General features: G+C 39.0%; 1 protein-coding gene across 1 annotated transcript in view; it reads right to left on the reverse strand.

Annotated features, from left to right (window-relative positions):
• The window catches only part of enox2 (ecto-NOX disulfide-thiol exchanger 2), a 165660-nt gene that overhangs the window by 48229 nt on the left and 96465 nt on the right, over nt 1-20966 (reverse strand). Inside the window, exon 5 of the mRNA XM_070836455.1 lies at nt 4566-4697. Within this exon, the coding sequence (XP_070692556.1) occupies nt 4566-4697 (132 nt within the window). The remainder of the gene's footprint in view (nt 1-4565; nt 4698-20966) is intronic.

Raw genomic sequence — 20966 nt, forward strand, 5'->3', positions numbered from 1 at the left:
ATGTCTCACATGCTGAATACACAGAAGAATGCAGCAATGGTAAAACCATGATATGGGGAACACTACGACGATACATCAAGCATTAATGCTTGATGCCATCAAGCACCAGTGGGACCTACAGCACAACACATACAGGGCCGATGGCCTGAGTCCAATCCCTCCCTCTATCCAAACACTTCTCTAGTACAAACATGTAATAATAACTTTCTAACACACACAGCCACTGCCCAGTCCATCTATAGAAATAAAACTGTCATCGTTGGAGACGTACACCAGGTTTTGTGAGGCTGCACAGTGTTGAGGGCTCTGCCCACAATGGTCTGTTTATCCAGCTGTCTGTCTGGATAAATCCACTTGGCTGGAGGCAGGGAAAGACTCAGTGGCGAAGAAATACATTCCAGGCTCACAGTGGATGAAACAGAGGCAAAGTCTAATGTGTAATGAAAGCACTCCCGCACAGGCCGTCCCTTTTAATGAATGAGCCTGAAACTGACACATAAAAACCCATTTAAACCTACATGCAGGAAATATGTGACCAATTGTACAAATGCACAGAAACAACACACTCAAAGATCAAATAGGAAAGGACAAAGAGAGTGACAGTGAATTCTCCCCTGATGTTTAAAGGCGAAACCAAAAGGAGACAAAGATGATGTCTGGTCATGATGGAGAATCAATAATTAATCCACCTGGATTACCCTCAAAAGGCACAAGGTGCTCTGGTAACAAGTGTTGCATGACAGCATGAGACTGTGTGTGACATTATGAGAAAGTGTGGCCGTAGAGCTTTTTTTTTTTCTGAAGAAACTGGGCTGAATAAAGAAAGCACGGCAATGTATACAATATTATAAAAGACATTACAAACATTGAAGCGTTAGTGGATAACCTTGAGCGTCTTTGTCCTCATGATTTGCTGTAAACTGAGAAAGAGGCAAGCTGGAGGAAAATACTTAAGTAGAGCTCTTCCCACTTATACATTTCTCCTGGGGTTCAACAAGTAAAGTCCTTTGGTTTGAGTGAAGTGAAAAATGCATGAGTGGAAAATATAGGCCTGTGAGTAATCTATGTTCAATTCCTTTGGAGTGTAGAAAGGTGATAAAACAGCAGCACATTTTACATACTATGTAAAGTATTTTTATTATGCGTCTGGGAGAGAAACAAAACATTTTGTATTCTTAACAAGTACATCATTGATACATTATGTAATCGCTCGTGTATTGTTGGACTGCCTACATCTCTGGTTTATAGTATATGCTGTCTGAGCCCAGCTGAGCTTTTCAGTGTGACTCAGTGGAGTCTAAGTGTGTAAAAGAGCTCAGTTTGCTTTGTGGAGAGCAAATGAACAGTGTGTGTTCTCATGTAGCTCTGTGGGTTACAGTGGCTGACTCAGCTGTAACGAGATATAAATGAGATGGAGGGTAATTTAGGCTGGTGAGGAAGGGAGGGGGAATAGGAAAGGAGAAAGGGAGGAAGAAGATGGAAAGGTGGGGAAACACCAGCTGTTATTGCAGGTGATCCACTAGGGGAGACACAGCTGTCCTCTTAACCCGAGTCTCCTTCCTCTCCATCACCGTCTCCTCCCTTGTTTCTCAACACCACCCTTCTGAAACTGCTTCTGATACCTGATGATGATTACCCCAGTTGAGGCTTTCAGGCCCTGCTCACTTATGGTAAACCCGCAGTGGACAGTTTAATTATTTCGCCTGATTAGAGCTCTTCTCAGGACTGTGTGGATGTGTACAGGCTGCGCTTCATTGACATCTACCTCAGTCTGTTATATGCTGCACCTGTCAGGACAGGAGAAATGACACCTTTGCTTTTTACTGATAAATGGGATCAGGTGAAGTCATCAGCCACAGTCTGTTACTCAAGGCAATTAAACCCAATTTTAATGGATATGGTATTATACTGCCAAAGCACAGAAAATGTAACACTCACACAACCAAATCTGCAATCATAAAAACTTAGTTGAGTGGTCAGATAGGTGAATGAATCTAGCGTCTCTGTGCTATCCATCCCATGATGTGATTGATAACATTGAAATCGACTGCATTACATTTAGGTGAGTGAGGTCCAAATGTCTGCTGTGAAAAACCTCTCTTACTCAGATTTACTCCTCATTACGCAAACACAGTCTAAAACGGACATCATCATTTCCACCTGGTTTTAAGTATGACTGCAGGCAAAAACTGGCAGAGCGTCTGATTAAGTGCTGGAGCAGTTTAACTGACCTTTCTTACGGCTGACATTTTGACTTGACAAAAAAAAAAAAAAAACAGGTGCAGCTGGAAAAAAAAAATCTGCTGCAGTTCAGTCGTGTGTGCCAGTTTCAAGGCTTTGGTGTTGTGCATGCTGTACCACTGGCATGGCTTAATGACACACTTAAAATGGAACACAGCCATCATTAATGTTATTAGTTACACCTGTGCTTTTCCTGCTATGACAAGTTAAAATGTTTGCCGTAAAAATGCCTTTAAGCGCCGCAAATGAAGTTCAAGAGGAGGAAGTTGGCACCTTTGATGCATACTTCATCTGAAAACACACACACTTGGATAGATGTGTTTGTGTCCGGCACCCAGTCTTCTTCCCTAACAGTAAGTTGAGTTCCTCTGCTTCCCTTTAAGAAGTTCCTCCACCATTTGTGTCTTGTCTCTCTCCTCAGTAGAAAGACTATTGTTTACCATATTTAAAATATGTCATGCCTGAGTATATGTGAGTGTGTGTGTGTGTGTGTGTGTGTGTCTCTTAATATTTCTTGAGGAGTGCATTTGGAAGACTGGTTGTCTCCTCATGCATACACACATGCGTCTACACACAAGCCTGGCATATTTCAAATATGAAAGTGCATTTCAGCTAAGAAGTGGGAAGTGATTTATAAAAGGCTTTAGGGAAAGGCTTTCTACTGAGGAGAGAGAGAAGACATTGCAGAATAACTCTTCAGAGACGGAGAGTGGGAGGGTGCTGCTGAATCTAATGTTATAGATAGCAGAGCAATCGGTGAGGCTGAACATTATGGAGCTCGATAAGAATACAGTAGCTCAACCTTGTGTTTACATGATGCTACTTGCTGTTGTAATAACACAGGGGAAATAATAAAAATGAATGAAATGTAACCATTTCAACCCAATAACTTGCTGGTTTTCAAACTGTAAACAGATGTACTTAAACCAAAGACCGTATACTTTTTGTCATCACAGGCTGCTGAGCTCAGATCTCTACTGTGCACATTACCTGTTTGACAAATAAAGGACATTTGTTTGTTTTAAAATCCTGATAATTGCTGGGGAACAGAGCAGAATGTGATTTTTTTTCCCAGATTAAAATGAGTATTAGGGGTTCATATTCAATATTTTCTGTAATTTGGTGACAGCATGTACAGTTTAATCAGTGTCAGTGGCATGTACTGACAATAAAGTATGCAAGTTTGAGTGATTTTTGGTACAGCCAACAGAAAAAAGTGAAAAGTTAACTAAAGAAAGAAACAAAGGAAGTTATTTTGAGTATGTATCACTGACAACACCCAGAGAGATGCTGTATGCTGTGGTCTTAACGTCACACGGAGTCTTTGAAGACAAAACCTGCTGTTTTTTCACTGATCCCAAATGATCTTGCATTTAGTCATATCAGCCTCAGTCAGACAGAGCTTGCTTGTCTGTGTATGCCATCCAAAGACTGATTACAGCATCGCACTCCCAACTTGGTGACTCAGCTCATCCTGTTCATTCCAGCATACTTATTTTAAATGACCAATGCAGCCAAGCATGAGACTCCACTTCCTTATCCTTCAAAGCCACAGCAGCAGATATTCTTCCCTCCTGAACATGAATACAGCATAAGCCAATGTGGCTCAAAAAAACCAACCACTTTACAAATCAAATTTCTAAAACCCTGCGCCACACCATAAGGAAAAAAGCAATTTGAATGTGTAAATAAATTTAAATAATCTAATTTAGATACAAAAAGACACAGCCTTTAGACACAGATTCAAGCTGAGAACTCACATTCACTGACGTTTTGATTGATTTACTACTTTCCTTCAGCTTTATAAATAATCTCAACACTTAAAAATGTCATGATGGGAAAATAGCCAGAAGGAAAACACAATTATGCCCACAAGGAATTAAATTATTATGATGGGAATGGAGAATGAGCAAAAGCTAGAGCTCTGAAGTGGGTACTTCACATAAAATTTAGTTTTTGCAAAAATCCATGAAGGGGCATCAGATGATTACACTAATAAACAAAAATGTGAACATATGAAATGTATACGATGCGTTTAAAAAGAGGCATCATAAACAGCGAATAGTATAAAAAAGAAATCATATTTGGTATTGGGCAACCAACATCAGGGATATTTCAGCCATAATCAGCAAAATGTTCTTTCTAACATGAGCAAAATCCAAGACCCACATTTATCGTCTCACAAAATCTAGATGTAAATAGACCAAACAGATAATTCCAGTAACTGTTGAATATAATACTACTTACAGTATTTTTGCCAATGTAATAATGACATAATGTTCAACACAAAGGTGTCTGTGATTCTGTTTTGGGTAGTGTGGTACCTGGCATGAGTTGCTGTCCAGTCATTCCAATGGGAGGCATCCCCAGGTTGTTCATGGCTGTTGCCCAAGCGTTGGGGTCTGACATGGGCATTGTCATCGAGTTGGAGTCCATTGTCATGTTACAGATCCCTTCTGCAGGAAGACACGCGCATAAAAAAGGGAAAGAGAGAGGAGTCAGTGCATCATTCTTGTGACCTCTAAATCATCATGACACTGGGTCATGACAGAGGAGGAATCGTGTTACGGCCAAGACTGAGGTAAAAGATTGTTTTCAACAGTGTGGTGCTGTCAAGGCATCTCCAGCTGCCTCCTCTCTACAAAATTGTTCCTCTCATCCTGTGTTCTGTTTGAGGGGAGAGGAGAAGGGAGGCCACAGTGACCCCTGTCAGTCTGACACCATGGTGATTTCAGCGACACTGTCATTTAGAACCTATTCCTCCTGATGTTGCTGTTCAGTTTCTGCACCAAGGTGGAACAGCCTGGCCTCCTGACACTTCCCGTCTCAGTGACCTGTACTGAGAGTCCACTGGAAATGCTGCACGATCTTGCTTGCACAGGCACAAGCGGATTACGAACTAGGAATAATTCAGATATCTACACAAAATGTACACCAATGAACTCCAGTGAAAGATCAGAGCTTTTATTTGCAAGCCAGAGTAAGAAAATAATACGGCGTATAACAAGATTATCATGGCACTAAGCACAAATCCTGATGCTATCAGGCGTTTGCCAGGCGCTCTGCTACTAAACCTTGTAAAAATCTCCAAGTTAGCACGACAAATACACACACATCATCTCAAACTCAGAAAACCAGACTCATGGTTTTCTGCCAAGTGTTGCATAATACAGCAAACACATTTAGATCCCCATAATAAAAACCATCAAGTAAAGTCAACATGAACACATCATACATCCACTAGCGGCTATTTCACCCCATCTGCAGTCTATTTCACAGCTCTAAATGCTCTTTAATTCCCTCCTCTGGTCGACCTCTTTCTCTGTGACAGACCTGTAAATTGCTGCGACTGCTGGCTGCGCCAAGCTGCCCTCTTCTCTCCTGATGCCAAAGCCAACACTACTGTTAATAATGAGAAGAGCAGCACCCTGCACACACTTCACACCTCAGAAGGTCTATGGCAGAGCCCACTGTGGAGGTTACACTCTTTGCTTCGTGTGTATAAATGTGTGTCTGTCTGCACAACAACCCCTGTGTTGGTATTCCTGGTGTTCAGACACAGCTGGCAATGTGTAATAATGTTATTTGCCTCTTTGCCTCCCTCTCTGAGCTGCTAATTTCAGAGCTGTCTGCTTGCACTGCCATAGAGAGGCCTGATAAAAACTGCCTGTGTCGGTATGTCGCTGTGATAATGCTGCTGACGAGGACTTCACAGGCTTGTTAACTAACACAACCCTATTAACTGGGGACACTTTCAAGGACTTAAAATGAAGGAGAGGAGTGGTGGTGAGTAGTTTTATAGCCATTTCTTACAGTTTACAGTACATTAACTGCTGTTCCGGCAGTGCAAATAGACGCAAACACTCAGTTGGACAGAGGACATCACCTGTCAAACCCCGAGTACTCCTGCTTGGCTAAGAAAATATAAGAAAATCTATATGTTGTTGATATCACAATACAGAGTTCAATATTGTATCTGTAATATTGGGAAATATTGTAAATCTTGTCTTTTCTAAATCTTTGACGCTGCGTAACACTTACTATATGTGAATTTTCGGAACTTATTTGAGTATCATTGCTCAATAAAATCAAGAGTAAATCATTCTACCTATTTTTGTCATAATCAAATAACAAATTGTGTAAATGTGTGAAGTGTTATGAATGCATTATATCATTATACACTGATACTGACGACTTTTAAAATAAGATTCATTTAGTCTATAAAATGTCATAAAACAGTAAAAACAGCCCAAGATCACATTGTTAAATTGTTTGTTTTGCCCAATCAACAGTCTAAAGACAAAGACATTCAATTCATAATGATACAAAACAGAGAGAAGCATCAAAACCCCTTCATCTGCCAGGTTTGAACCAGCAATTTGGCATTTTTGCTTAATAGAAAGCTAAAATTACCCTGTTATCAAAATATTTCTGGGTGATCAGCTTATCAGTTAATAAACATTCCATTTCAGCACTAACCTGAATATCTGAGTTTGTCAATAGCAGATGTGTAAATTCCCATCTAGATATTATGGTATTGGGCAGCACGTTGTGCAGTGGTTCGCCTCACAGCAGGAAGGATACAGGTTTGAGCCTGCCAGTTGGCTAGGCAACTCGTTCTGTTTGGAGTTTGCATATTTTCCTCATGCTTGCGTGGCTACTCTGGCTTCCTCCCACTTTCCAAAGACATGCAAGTTAGGTTTCTTGGTCACTCGAAATTGCCTGTAGGTGTGAATGTGAGCGTGAATGGTTGTCTCTCTAATTTGCCGGCCCTGTCAGTCCAATGCCCCACCTCTCGCCTAATGGCTGGGATTGGCTCCAACCTCTTTGTGACCCTCAAGAGAAAGCTGTATAGATAATGGATGGATGGATATTATAATATTATAAATGGTACTACTATTATTATTACTGCATTCTTCAATAAAATCTCACTCTATCTTGGACAAATATGACTAAACTTTTTAAAGTCTATATATCCATTTGTCCTTCCTTCTAATCTATGGAATTGAGAGTGAAAACACAACAAGGCATTGCTGGGAAATCATTCGAGGCCATCAGGTTTTAAAAGACATTTAAGCAGAATTAATTTCTGCTCCCCATTGGAGTTCTTATTGATTGCGTGGCTCATATTCAAAGCCGTGTGCATCTGATTGGGTGCGCCAGAGACACTGAAGTGTATTGTGTGTCAGGTCAAGTTAACTCCTGTACAATAGCCTTTTGACCCTGCTGACAAACAGTCCGCATTTGAGTCATACACAAGCAGAGTTCATCTTCTGTGCCCCTCTGCTACCGTTCATTTAATGCATCCAATTCCTGTGGCACCATCTTTCCTTCTTTTCATACTGAACTCTATTCTTTTCTTTTTTTTCTCTGCATCGACTCAACTGCCATCCCTTTTCTCATGATTTCCCAACACACACAGACACACTCTCTCTTTCCTCTATGAATCAATTATATTTTTCAGACTTGCATCTCTGTATGTCAATCGCAGAGGGCTTTTGATTTTGGTATGGCAAAGTGACCTCGAGTGCAGGAGTCAGCCTCGGCTCCCCTGAAAGGGACCAACCTACAGCATCACATCAATATATGGAGGTGAGGGAAGAATAGCAAACTGCTGCTAAAAAAATCAACACAGGGATATACACATGTGCAAACACACCCATGCACAGATACACACACCACATACGTTTACCTTGCCAGAAAGGAGGAGCACGAGCCAGGGACAACACTGCCAATGAGGAAATCAATGTTGGCAAATATTTTTAACTGAAAACATGGTTTAGAGCACTTTGCTTTGCTGTTTTGAAGCCAATTGTCTGCATGGAATGAAAAGTACTTAATTGAATCCCAGCACTTAGTTGTTTATTCCAAGGTCAAATGATCAAAGGAAGTAAAAAAAAAAAAATCAGTGTCAATGAGAAAAAAATAAGCCAAATTATTTTCAGCTGTTGGCTCAATTTAGCTTGAGCTCATACAACATCTAATTATACAAACTGAACAATCTAATCATGTGTAGCTAAGACCTCATGACACAGAGATCCAAATGTAGAGCTATGTAGACCCAAGCTTATTATACCATAAGTCAGGTTAAGCCTGGCTAGATTTAAGTAGAGCTACAGGTGGATGTTACATTTATCTCTTCACACAGGATGTCGACACTGTCCAAATGTGGTGGGCCGATTACAATTGCCAAATCAACAGACTTAAAGTAAAAATAACATAATTTATAGATAACTCAATAAACAAAAGTGCATGGACTGTAGTATAATATCAGACATGAGGTCATAAATGTATTCAAATGTGATTTTTGTGAAGAATGCTGAGATGATAACACTGTGGTTCTCCAAAAATTGCAATATAGAGCTAAAATCATTAGTTGATTATTAGATTAGAAACTCAATTGGCATTGCTATTGATAGTTGATCAATATATTGTCATTTTAAAAAAATGCCAAACTTTACTAGTTCCATCTTCTCCAATGTGAATATTCTTCTATGATGTTAAATACTAATGGGTTTTGAAATGTTTATTGGACAAAACAACCTATTTCAACTAAGGTTTTTAGAAACTGTGATGGACATAATTTATGATTTTGTTTTTTTTTTTACAAGTTCCAGACCAAATGATTCATTGATGAATACAGTAATTAAGTGCAATAAGTAAAATAATCCAAAAACATTACAATGAAATAAACAAATACTAATGGAAATGCTGTTAAGAGACCACCCTGTGTGCAACTCTACACGAATATCACCATGATACATGTCTTAGTGGATATTACCCATGGCAATTAAAGTGATAGTGATTTTGATTCAGCTGAGGTCCACACAAGTCCAAGGCTTTCCTGATACCCACTCTCTGCTGGCTGTGACCAGCTTTTAGCTTCCCTAAAAGCTCCCCCAGGAGGCAGATAGGAAATTAGGTCATTTTAAGGCCCATTGGCTGTAAGCCCTAACAGCAGGCAGAGAGACGCTAGGGGCCATTTAGTCGAAAATGCACATGGTTTTAACAGCTAACTACAGGTTTATTACAGCCCCTAGAGAGCAAATTCAAGAGGCAGCGGAAGAGATGAGGGATGGTGACAAAAAGAGAAAGAAAAGGTCACATTTAATAGACAGATGTGATGCTGACGAGACAAAATGACAAAAAGAAGAGTGAAGTAGAAAATGGAAGCTACCTCAAATTGAACTTGGAACATTGCAGCAATTAATAACGCAGAGACCTGATGGTAGTCATTACCACAAAAAAACCTTCAATTAGTATATAATATAATGTCATCGCTGAACACAGAGTGGTTTAGCAGACAAATGAGTGCAATTAAGTTTCAACACAGCCAAAGAAAAGAATAAAACACCAAATAACTGTTGCTGGCTGCTTTCTGATTCTCTGAAGAAGATGTCTGCCATTTTCAATCAGGAAAGATGTGCCATACTTGTGCATGGAAAGCACATCGTAGAAAAAATGCCTCTGGTGCACAATTCTCTGAGAGCAGATACCTCTGTGACCTTAATCTTCTCCTGGATGCAGGTCTGTATGTTTGTCTCTGTGTAGGTTTCTCAGCAGGTTCAGTTTAGTGGTCAGGTTTAGCACTGCATTGCCAAACAGAAAAAAAAAATCCACATCTGATTTTTATTTTTGGACTTATCTATATTCAGTGTTTTAAGAACATGATCTTTGGTTTTGCAGAGTCTGTTTTGTGATGTGGTGTGTGCCTGTGACCTTGCTGATCAAAACGATGGCACAACACTTTGAACTATCAGCAGTAGCGCCAGCATCTAAGGGGGAAAAAAGATTGGCATGTGGGGGTAGTGGGAATGCTTGTGCATTGACAGAAGACTGACAGCAGTGGAAAACAGGTGAATAACTGACACTTTAAAATGTTAGAATTGGAAAGATATCAAAATAGTTGTCTTTTTTTCTTATCCATAAATGATGAAGAGGTCCAAGATGTTTAGCGCACAGGAGAGAAAGGATAAGAAGGAAGATGATGATAAGACAGCAAAATAAAGAGGTATGTATAATGACGCCATTATTCTTATCATCCAAAGCTAGCTGTTTTAACTTAGCTAGCAGTTAGATAATACCCAGTCTCTGAGGTCTCCCTGGCTAGAGTTGAAAGTATGATTGTTATGTAACAAGTTAAATAATCAAATAAAGACCCCTAATATCGATTAAACTTTATGCAGTGGCCGCAGTGGGTCGTTGCCTCAGTCACGGTGTTGCCTATGATGAATAAAACTAGGGTTGCCTATGATGAATAAAACTTGGGGAGATGGCAGCATCCATTCTGATTTGTTGGGATTTAAAGTGCAATGATCATATGAAGACACAAAGGCTTTTTTTGAAAAATCAAATCAACAAATTGCTCTTCAAAATAAAACAGCATGCGTCAGTCTTGTCTGTATCTATCACAGAATCATCAGTAAAACTGGACTTTGCAATTAAACAGCTCACATGCCTGCCGAACCGTTACACCACTGTCACTAGAGAAACTCCTCTCCACCTCTATGTTATGTACCACTAGAGCAAAGCCTGCAACAAGTGAGTCTGCTAAGGCAGCATCTATTGACCCCGCTGGATGGCCAGCACTGTCACAGGACAGAACAGAGTTTGTCAGCAGAGATCCCTATGAGTTAAAAGAGGATTTACCTTTTCCTAAGAGGATGGAAGACATTGCCACCACCTCTTTCATAGAAAAGTAATAAATGGCAAAAGAAGAAAAACTATTCAGAGAAAAACGACCCGTAAAAATTCCCATTGGAGTTGACGACTGGGAAAACTGTGCTACTTTACTAAAAACACATGAGGACAGTCCAGAAAGTGTTACACATGCCATCATGGAGGGAAATGAAGCTTTGCCTATAAAGGACCAAAACAAATTAAAAATTGCATTTATACAGACTGAGAAGCAGGGGTGACTTATGCAGTCTTCAATTTTTATTGGGTGGCACTTTTTGATTTTTGTTCCATTGTTTATGTGCAATATTTGTAACTGAAGTGCAGGACCCTTAACGCATTATTGGTTAAGTTGCTTGTTGATTTATAAAACTGCATTAGTTGTATTTGTTTTCTTTTGTGCAATACTTTGGAGTGCTAGTTATTTTTACAGTTACTTAAGCTTCTTCGTTCAATAGTATCTTATTTAGATTTAAGAAATATATTATTCAATTACATTTTGCATTATAAAAAGGGTAATTTGATGTGATAATGTGATAAGGTGTTATAATCATGAATTCATTTTTAATTCAGAATGCATAATTATGTAATTGTGGGAAGGAAGGGGATGTGGAGTTATGATCTATTTCAGTTAGGTTAGAGTCTGACATAAGCATGAGCCAAGGGAGGCATGATTACGGAGGGAGAGAGGTCAAAAGAGCCCTTTTAGGGTCATTTGGAAAAATAAGTCTCATCACAATATGTGACCAGCCTGAGACTATGAAGACAAGATGTATGCATCAGTATGTTTAGATGACAACTTATACAGCGTCATCTCTGATGAATGATCAAAAAATAGAGAAATGTGCTTGTAAAGATCACCGTATTATTTTTCAATTACTTGTGTGCGTAACATCCACAAGCATGAACGCCACGACACACAGAGCGTCTGTTTAATAATGTATGAGTGCCCTTCTCTCTGCGTCTTTGATCTGTTAATTATGATAAAACTGGTAGGGGTCTGGTGATTAGTGGTGGCACAGTGAAATGTGCCCCGAGTGATATACTACACCGCGTCTCATTTAGGGACCAAAAAAAGAAGACAACAAAGTGAAGATGTAAAAGATGACAGAAGAGGCCTGAAGACAGCCCTGCCCCATGGGAGTGGAAGAAACTCCCTCTGCCAATTCTCTTTCAATCATCCCGATATACTATAATAAATAAATGTGTTAATAAGATTGGAGTTCACGGACACTGACAGAGAAATCCTGAAAATGCAACTCAGAAGGGAACAGATGCTGATTACTGGTTGATATAGGGGGAAAGCATGCTACACACTAAGGCTGCAAACACTCTTGATCAGATTTCCAATTTTCTCACTCACATTTGAGATTATGAGATTTTGAGATTTGTGTGTTGGTGCACGGGGGCAGCTGTTTTGGTAAAGTTAACTTAGTTTAATGGCTTAATATTGTAGTTTGTTGCGACAAAGGTTGTACGAATTTGTGATGTTTTCCTGCAATCCTGTAACTATAGCAAAACATTGCATGCAAAATGTGTAGAACTGACAAAGGACATCTGTTTTCATACTATTTGACTGATCTACAGATGACACGCGAATAATTGCAACGATTCATCAGCAAAGATAGGGATGAAGAGGACTAAATGATTAAGTCAATATGGATCTGAGCAGCACAGGTCTAAAACTTTCAAGAAAAATCTGCTTCGCAAATTTTTTAAGAAAAAGGAAATGCATTCAAAAAGTTTGTTAGACCTCAAGGATACATGCAAAGCATTTTGGTGAGTAACACTGGGTATAAACAGAAACAAGACAATTCCACAGGGTACCTTTAAGTTGATGGGTATCTTCTATTAAATCGATTACAGAGGCTAAATAATGTAAAACAAAATGACTTGAATGGCTAACTGTTGTGTCATTACTGAAACTAGAAAGGTGATGGCTTTGCACTGTTACAGAAAAAAACTAATTTCATTACCCACCAAAAGTGGGTGAGAAATAACCTCAGGCACTTTCCTGCACAGAGAATTTGAATGGGATAGGGCCTTGTTCAAATTCAGTGCTGCATCAAAAATGTGATCACAATATTGAGTCCCTAAAGACCAGCCAGAAAATGAGCTGCATGCAGAGGCTAGCGTTCATAGCAAATAAATCCATTGCAATTTGATGGTGGGGAGTGAATCCATGTTGCCTTTGTGTCTAACAGGTAACCATAGCTTTAGTGAAGTGGTGGCAGTGGAGGTTGTCAAATCAAATCACTGGCTCCAAAATTGGATTGGAAAAACTAACCTGAACCCAATCCATAGCAGAGGTGACTGAGACCTCAACAAAATACGAAAAGAGCACTGCATATCCAACCCATATTACAGTCCAATCAGGCTCATAAAATGGGACCATTTGCGATACTCATGGTTAAGTGCTGACTCAGTGTGCCAAATTCTTCTTACACCACAGGACTGAAAATATTCATCAATTTGCTCATGTAACCCGCAGGGACCTTCATCACAATACGATCAATTACATTCTTTATTTGTTCCACCTGATTAATAAATCTATTCCAGCAGATTGCATATACATCCCTGTAGATCTGGAGACGATTTGTAGGCCTTTACCAGATCAACGAAGGCAGACCACATCAAACTATTGATCAGTAAGTCAAGCATGTTAGCAAGGTTATGTATACACTACCTCTGCTTTCAATTAACAGCTGATTTGTTTAAGGTGTCTTAGTTTTAGGGCTACATCACAGTGAAAAACAGTCCTGAGTCTCGACCCTGTGTTGACCCACAGTGAGTGGGAATGTGATTATAATTAGATGTTTTAATTCTACCTCTGCAGCAACGTCAGCATAGCTTTCTATCTGTGAACATATATGGGGCGCATAGACATAAATTCACTCATTATTTGGAGCTCTGGGTCTAACAAAAACAGCTCTTCTTACTTTATTAAACATGATAAAAATCAAACCAGCAAACCCCAATTCACATTGAGAGGGGCAATAATACTGCTGACATAATAAACCAACAAATTAAAGCTGCTCTGTCATGACTCTAACAATCTTTGCTGAGCCACTACAGCTAAATGCCTAATTACAACTCCCTAAATGAGTTTCAGTGCTTGGTGTGAAATGGCAGAATACTAAAGAAGCACTTTAGTATTGCATATATAGTACTGCACAAGATTTGACTCTGCTATAATGCAACAGCAGTGCACAGAGCACAGAGCCATAAACCCCCTGATATGACAACCATTTTAGTGATCGATGGATTTATAGTCTTTTAGAGGCAATGACCGAGAAAAAAATAGCAACAGATGTGCACAGTACAGTGGACCTCAGCATTTATCTTACTAAGGAAGAAGTGTTACTGGAGACTTCACTGGGCAGAGTAGTTATGGTAAACAACTTCAATTTCTATTACCTTATCAGGAGCTATTTTATACAAATAGAGGTGAGACACTTGTGTTTGTGTCAATGTTGTCAAGGAGGAGCATCCGTTCCTGGACAGGAGCATGGCTCTTTCCTTCCTTATCGGGCTGAGAGAGGTGACAGACAAGAACAGATTACGCTGATATCCAGGGGGGGAGATAAAGTGCATGAAAGAGGGAAAATGAAGAGTGACCTCAAACAGAGGTGTAATCACACAACATCAGTTCTGTCAAAGTATTCAAAATTATATGATGCAAGCTTGTCTGTGGAATCTATAACGGGCATGGCTGAAAGTACCACCTGTGTGTAAAACTGGTGTTTGGTGAAGAGATCGATAGAGCTGCCACACTGCCTGGGGAGGTTTCTGCACTGCCTACATTTGAATGCCTTAGTTTGATGGTGGCCGCATTGTGAGGATGAAGTCCTGCTGTGCTTGGATAATGCAAATGATTAGGTGATTGAACGTGGCAAAAATCAAACTTGTAATACTTGGGCCTCTACTGTTGTCGATATGACTTGTAGTTACCAGATATACCGCCATCAGATTCTGATGATTGGTCAGAAAAACAGAAATGCTTGTCTTCACCTGCAAGCAGAACCAAGTTAAACTCTGAGTGGACCAAGTTCAGCTTGAACCTAGTTTTTCCAGTTCTGCTGCAGAATAATTGCAAGATTGGCTTTTGGCTGAGCGGCAGCAGACAATGGACAATATTCAGACACCACATCTTTAGCTATTTGCAACAGTGACATGACAAACATGACCCCTGCTGACCCTGTGGTTTTCTCTCCGAGAGGAAACCAATCATATTAATGCAAAACAACATCAGCGTCCAATGTATCAGACTCCTCACTGGCTCTACACATAGTGGGGAAGTCTAACCCTAACCCTTTTGTAATGAATGTGCATGTGCATGAATGTCAGCAATTCAGGCAAGGTAATCCAGAGTGAACTATGCAAAACATCTCAACTTCCTGAGATTTAAAGTTTATTCTTGGCGCTGAAAACAGCTTTTCTGCTTTGCATCACACTATAGTTATGCTATAGTTTTTCTGGCAACTCCATCTGCTGAGGATGATCAAGTGATATGATTGTGAGCTCCAGAACAGCCACTAAATGGACTTTTTTTGTGCTTGGAGGGTTAACTTCCCTGATAAAAGCTGAAATGAAACAACACAATCATGAAGCACCCAGAAAGCAGAATTGAAGACATAACAACACCAGATAAGGTAAGCTTGTGAACAAAATGACAACATTTTTTTAATTAATGCTTGAAATCTTGTCTGCAGCAGATGCTGAAACTTTTAGACAATGTCATAAATAATTAAAATAAAGTAAGAGGGAGCCTGACATTTCCCATGATGAATGGATGCAAAATATTTAGGCTGATTTTTTTACATTTTTTTTTATTATTCCTAAACTTTTTGTGAGTTTAGCAGGCGAGAGATTACATTTCAAACATCTCATGTGTTGTCCTTTTGCCCTTCCGGTAAAACACGAAACAGTTTAATGTCTTGAACCTTTTTAATGTAATCATCAAAGCATCGTTAACAAGGACACTACTGACATCTCTATGCAGGAAAATTACTGTTTGACTGACGGCGTGCAGGAGCATACTGATTGTAGCATTGATCTTAATGATGTAAGAACACAGCTGCTACTAATCTGTAAGAATGATGAGCTCTAACAGACAGGAAGTAACTTTAATGAACAAGTTTACTGTGATGGCGGCTGACACCCTTCTGTCCACACTGACAGCAGTGAAGGTTTGCCCAATTACAGAGACTCTGATTGTTGTCCTGTGTTTCTGTCACATCTGGGAGAATAATCCAACACAGCTGGGAAATCTGTGAGACAAACGTTAAGGGTGGAAATAGCCCTATGCATCTCCTTTTGATTTGTTGTCTTATTAATTTGAACATGCACAATGAATTACTGAAGCATTATATAATAAAAAAAAACTCTACTGTAATTTGCTGGCTTATTAATTCAAACTTGCACTTCGTGACGCACTTCGTAAAACTATATGAGACTTATACAAAAAATGTTTGTGATGTGCATTACATTCCATATACCTTACATTTACACTGTACCCATTAAAAAAACAGTCCTACAGATCTCATTACTGAGCAGGAGAAATGGCTGCTCATTTTAGTGTGAAAATGATACATAGCATCTATTCCACTGTACTGGAGGGGGTAGATGAGCGACAGTGGTGGCGACTATAAATCTGAAATATTTCTTATGATGGCCAAGCTGTCACATCAATAAATACTGATTTGTGAGTCTGTAATTTAATACACACTGCGGTACAGATGTGATGAAACTGACTCAATTACCAGAACAGTAATTTAAAGAGGAGAGAGGTAATTGGCAATTTGATCACTTAAAGTGAGTCATGCAGAAGAAAGATATGAAACCTGGCTTTGAATCCTATGGGACCTGAGCCTATAATTCACATAATGAAGAACTTAAAATCAACCTGCTTCGACCAGATGAACTATGTTTAAGCCTGTGTGCATTTTACATATTAGCAACCATGGATCAATAAACAATCTAATTATTTTTATTAGATAACATAGATGGTTTTAGCTTCAACACAGAACCTCATCAGCGTTTATCTTGACCGAACTAAAGAATGAGCAGCAAGAACAAGAGCAAAGGTGACAATGTGCAAATCATCGGAGCCGGGAATTAGAGCTCCAACCAACAATTATTTTTATTATCAATTAATCTTCAGTTATTTTTTTCACTAATAGATTCAGCGATAAAACTTCAAGAAGTAATGAAAGGTGCCTGTAATCTCCTTAAGCTCAAGGTCTTCAAATGTCTTGTTTTGTCTGACTTGCAAACTAAAGACTAAATGATATCATAAAATTCTTACAAAGAGGAGAGTGGAACTTGAGAAATAATTTAACATTTAAGTGACTACCAAAATAGTTGCTGATTAATTTTCTGTTGATCTAAGTGCTTTCGTTTTGAAGGGGACGTGTTAACACGTCTTGCTATATTTCCTTACACATTTTGTCTATAAAATGTTATTGCAACTGTATGTTGCACAAGCTTAACCTCCTTTTTTTCTCCCAGGCCGTTTACTCTAAATTTAGTGGTTTTACAAAGTATGTCACATTAATTTACTTTAAATTTAATATCTAAAGTAAGTGATTTTTTAAGTTTTGGATGTAAAGCTTTATTTGATTTTGTGCACAAACCTGATATTAGATTTACAATAGAAGTTTGCTGGGACACATGTAACAGGGCTGCAGTGCAGCTTGTAATTCTATTGTTGTTGGACTCTATGGAGCATTTAGTGATTGTATTCATGGTATTACACAAGCAGAGAGAGAATTTGTAAAGGACAAACCCTGTGAATGCTTTGTTTCTCTACAGTTGCAGGGCTGTCATACTGATACCTAGTAATAAAGTGCCAACAGTCTCAGAAAGTGTGGTACTTGCTCACAACATACCCCAGTTACACGTGCTATGCATCTATACTTTGAGCAACACAATCAACATGTCACCAAGAGCCCATTTACTAAGCAAACAAGGAAACTCAATTGAAAAAAGGTCCAAAAAGACTCCAGCCGCTCTCTACTATTTTTGGAGCAGCTGGGAACACGATGCTGTTCCTGTTGACCAGGCTCAGTGACACTGTGGCCTAGACTGTGTCTGTTTGTGTGTGAGTATCTGTGTTTGGGGCCCAGCGGCTTAAAAGCTACACAGATTTGGTGCAGATCATCTGGGTTGACAGGGATCAATGTGACACATACCCACGAGAGCGGTCACAGATCACCTACTCCTAAGCGGTGTTATCAGTCAGACAACAGAAGCTAGAGCTCAAATATGTTACAGCCATTTCTTTTATATTTTCAGTCTTCCCACAGAAAACAGAGAAAGTACACAAAATGCATGATAAGTTGAAACTGAACTGTGGAAAACTTTGTGTAACAGCAGAAAATGTAGGATAAAATGTTTTCAACAGATATTACAGAAATCTTGGTTTAATGCTACCGCTATATAAGACATGGCCAGGTATTCATTTTAAACATATGTACTGTGGACAAATTCTGCTTTGATGAAACCAATTAAAAAAAAAACTATTATAACTTTTAGCATGTCTAATTTGAATGGAAATGGAAATGAATCCATGAGGAGTAATTGGGAAAACTTCCTGCAGCACTTTCACAAAGCGCGTAATTCAACAGAAGTATGACTGCAGGCAGAGAAACGTATATATCCTAATAAACATGATTCAGAGAGGTAACTTGCATATAAGCTAATCTAGAGAGACTTCAAAAGTTCATTCTGAACCTGCAATTTCATGGTGGTGAATTTAGATAAACATGGAGGTTAATGAAATCAGGCCGCTAGGTTCATATACATGCTATATTCATTTAACTCTTACTCATCCATTATGCATTATGTCTTTTAAGCAATTTGCATGACTCCCCTGCAGTGCCCATCTGTTATACCAAATAAAATCTAACTATTCTCAAAAATAGCACAAGACAGAGCAGATTCTCAGAACGGTTTATCAGTGATAGAGGCACATCTACAGTTATCATCAAGTTTAGTAAACCTCATTCAGGTAAGAAATTTGCCCAAAAAACTATTAATTTCCGACAAAAAGAGAACAATGCAACAGAGACAACAGAGGAGATAGAGGTCACAGAGGTAGTGACCAAAGAGTTCACAACTACAGTGCTATCTCAGTAGATTCACATTCATTTAAATTGGAAACCAAGATACAATACTGAAGAACAGCTCAGTGTCAGTTTACACTAGTTGTGTCAATCCAGTCTTAACTCCTTCTAGATTCTGATCTACAGTATATTTGACATAAATCAAACAAACGTATGGATACTCAATCTGTACGGTTTTCCTGAGGGACGAGCGGTTTCCGATTTCTCACTTCAGTTAGTACATGAAGGCCTAAACAACAGAATGAGAATAAATGCATTTATGGTATGTAATGTGTGAAATATCGCCTCTGCTTGTTTCCCCTAAGGGTTAATGTTTTTATACTGAACTGTCTCCTGTCATATCTATCTTTCTCTCTCAATATATGTAATGTTTCCACTGTCAACTTTCTAATAACTGCAAGAGAGTAACACCACAACTACTACTATTATGACCTTAAGACTAGTACTACTACGAATACTAACACATGCAACAAGTCATCTTTGTGCTTTCTCAATTGGCTGAGTCCCTAGAAATATTTGAAATAGACTCAAATGACCAAAACATGATGCCAAACCGACAGAAAGCAAAGACAGAGGATCAATAAAAATTCTGTAAGCAGATCCAGATTCAGGGCGAAAACAATGCATCACATCCAAACTGCACTAAAGTCTATTGTGCAGAGCTGGTTAAATCAAATGGGAAAATGAACAGCTGTGAAATATACAGTAATTGATCCCATATGTGATGTCAAACACACAGCCCGTCTCAGAGTGAAAATCCTTCTCTGTGCTCAGTTCTGTAAGAGGTTAGTGGTCTCCAAAACAACTTACAGCAGGGACATGAGCTTGGAAATTCTGGATTTACCGTTTAGCCCAGTGATGTGTAGTTTCATGCATGTAGTTTTGCTGTTGAGGTAAAGGATTTGAATCTGCTTTCACTCCTCAGTAATTAAAAGGGCCATAATCAAAGCATGGAATTAATTTGAAAATGAAAAATAATGGAAACTACTGCTCTAATCAATACAATGAGCTCCATTATAACCTGCTGACACCTTTATTTACCAGTGCAAACACTATGTGTATGCTTGTCATGGTCTTTTAATTCAGTTTTTGTAATTTTAAGGTTGAATACATCATCTTTCAAAACAGGATAAGGTTATAGGGATCAAGCATGTATATACCTTAATATTTGTGTTTACTATTTGATGAGGTTATTTTCCTTGTCTGCTTACCCCAAGTCTCGATTTGTCTTCAATACATTGACGAGCAATAAGCCACTGCCCCAAGACTTCTTGTTACTCAACAGCAGCCTGAGGGCAAATACCCAGCTTTTAAGGCTAACTGCTCTAAAAGAGTATGGAAGGCTTTTAAAAAATAAGACGAATCCAAAGCCTCTCCCCCTTAAGATTCACAGACAGAAATCTTTACAGTGACCAAGTGTGAAATTCTGATTAATTTCCTCAGTGCCATCTGTCTTCCATTGTTTCCCAGAGGATCTGGAAGAAAAAGGATACTCTAACCGAAGAGTTATTTATACAGTATTTTTATCTAAAGAGACCAAGCAAGCAGAGGGAGATCCCCTCCAGATGACTCAAGGTTAGGATGATGGCACAGATGGAAAATGGAGAACCTAACCACAGCCTCGTAAAATTTTAAGATGTTAATACTGAAATGCTGAATTGTGCTCTACATTTAAAACAGAATACTTGAAACCAAAAAACTCCTTTGTTTTCAGGACTCTACATTATCCAGACAGCCTGCGTCCAGTTTGCAGCGTTGTAGGAGTTTGCTATTTAACGACTAGTCACTTCACAGCCAAACCCTTGTTTAGTACAACAGACACAAATTGAAAGTGTCTATTGATGCCTGAAGGACAGCTTGACACCCTCTAGGAGGAAAAACAAGCCAGAGAGCTTCTTTAAATCTGTTTTCTCTCTTCTTTGA

Source organism: Pempheris klunzingeri, chromosome 9, assembly GCF_042242105.1.
Source record: "Pempheris klunzingeri isolate RE-2024b chromosome 9, fPemKlu1.hap1, whole genome shotgun sequence".
Lineage (NCBI taxonomy): Eukaryota > Metazoa > Chordata > Actinopteri > Acropomatiformes > Pempheridae > Pempheris > Pempheris klunzingeri.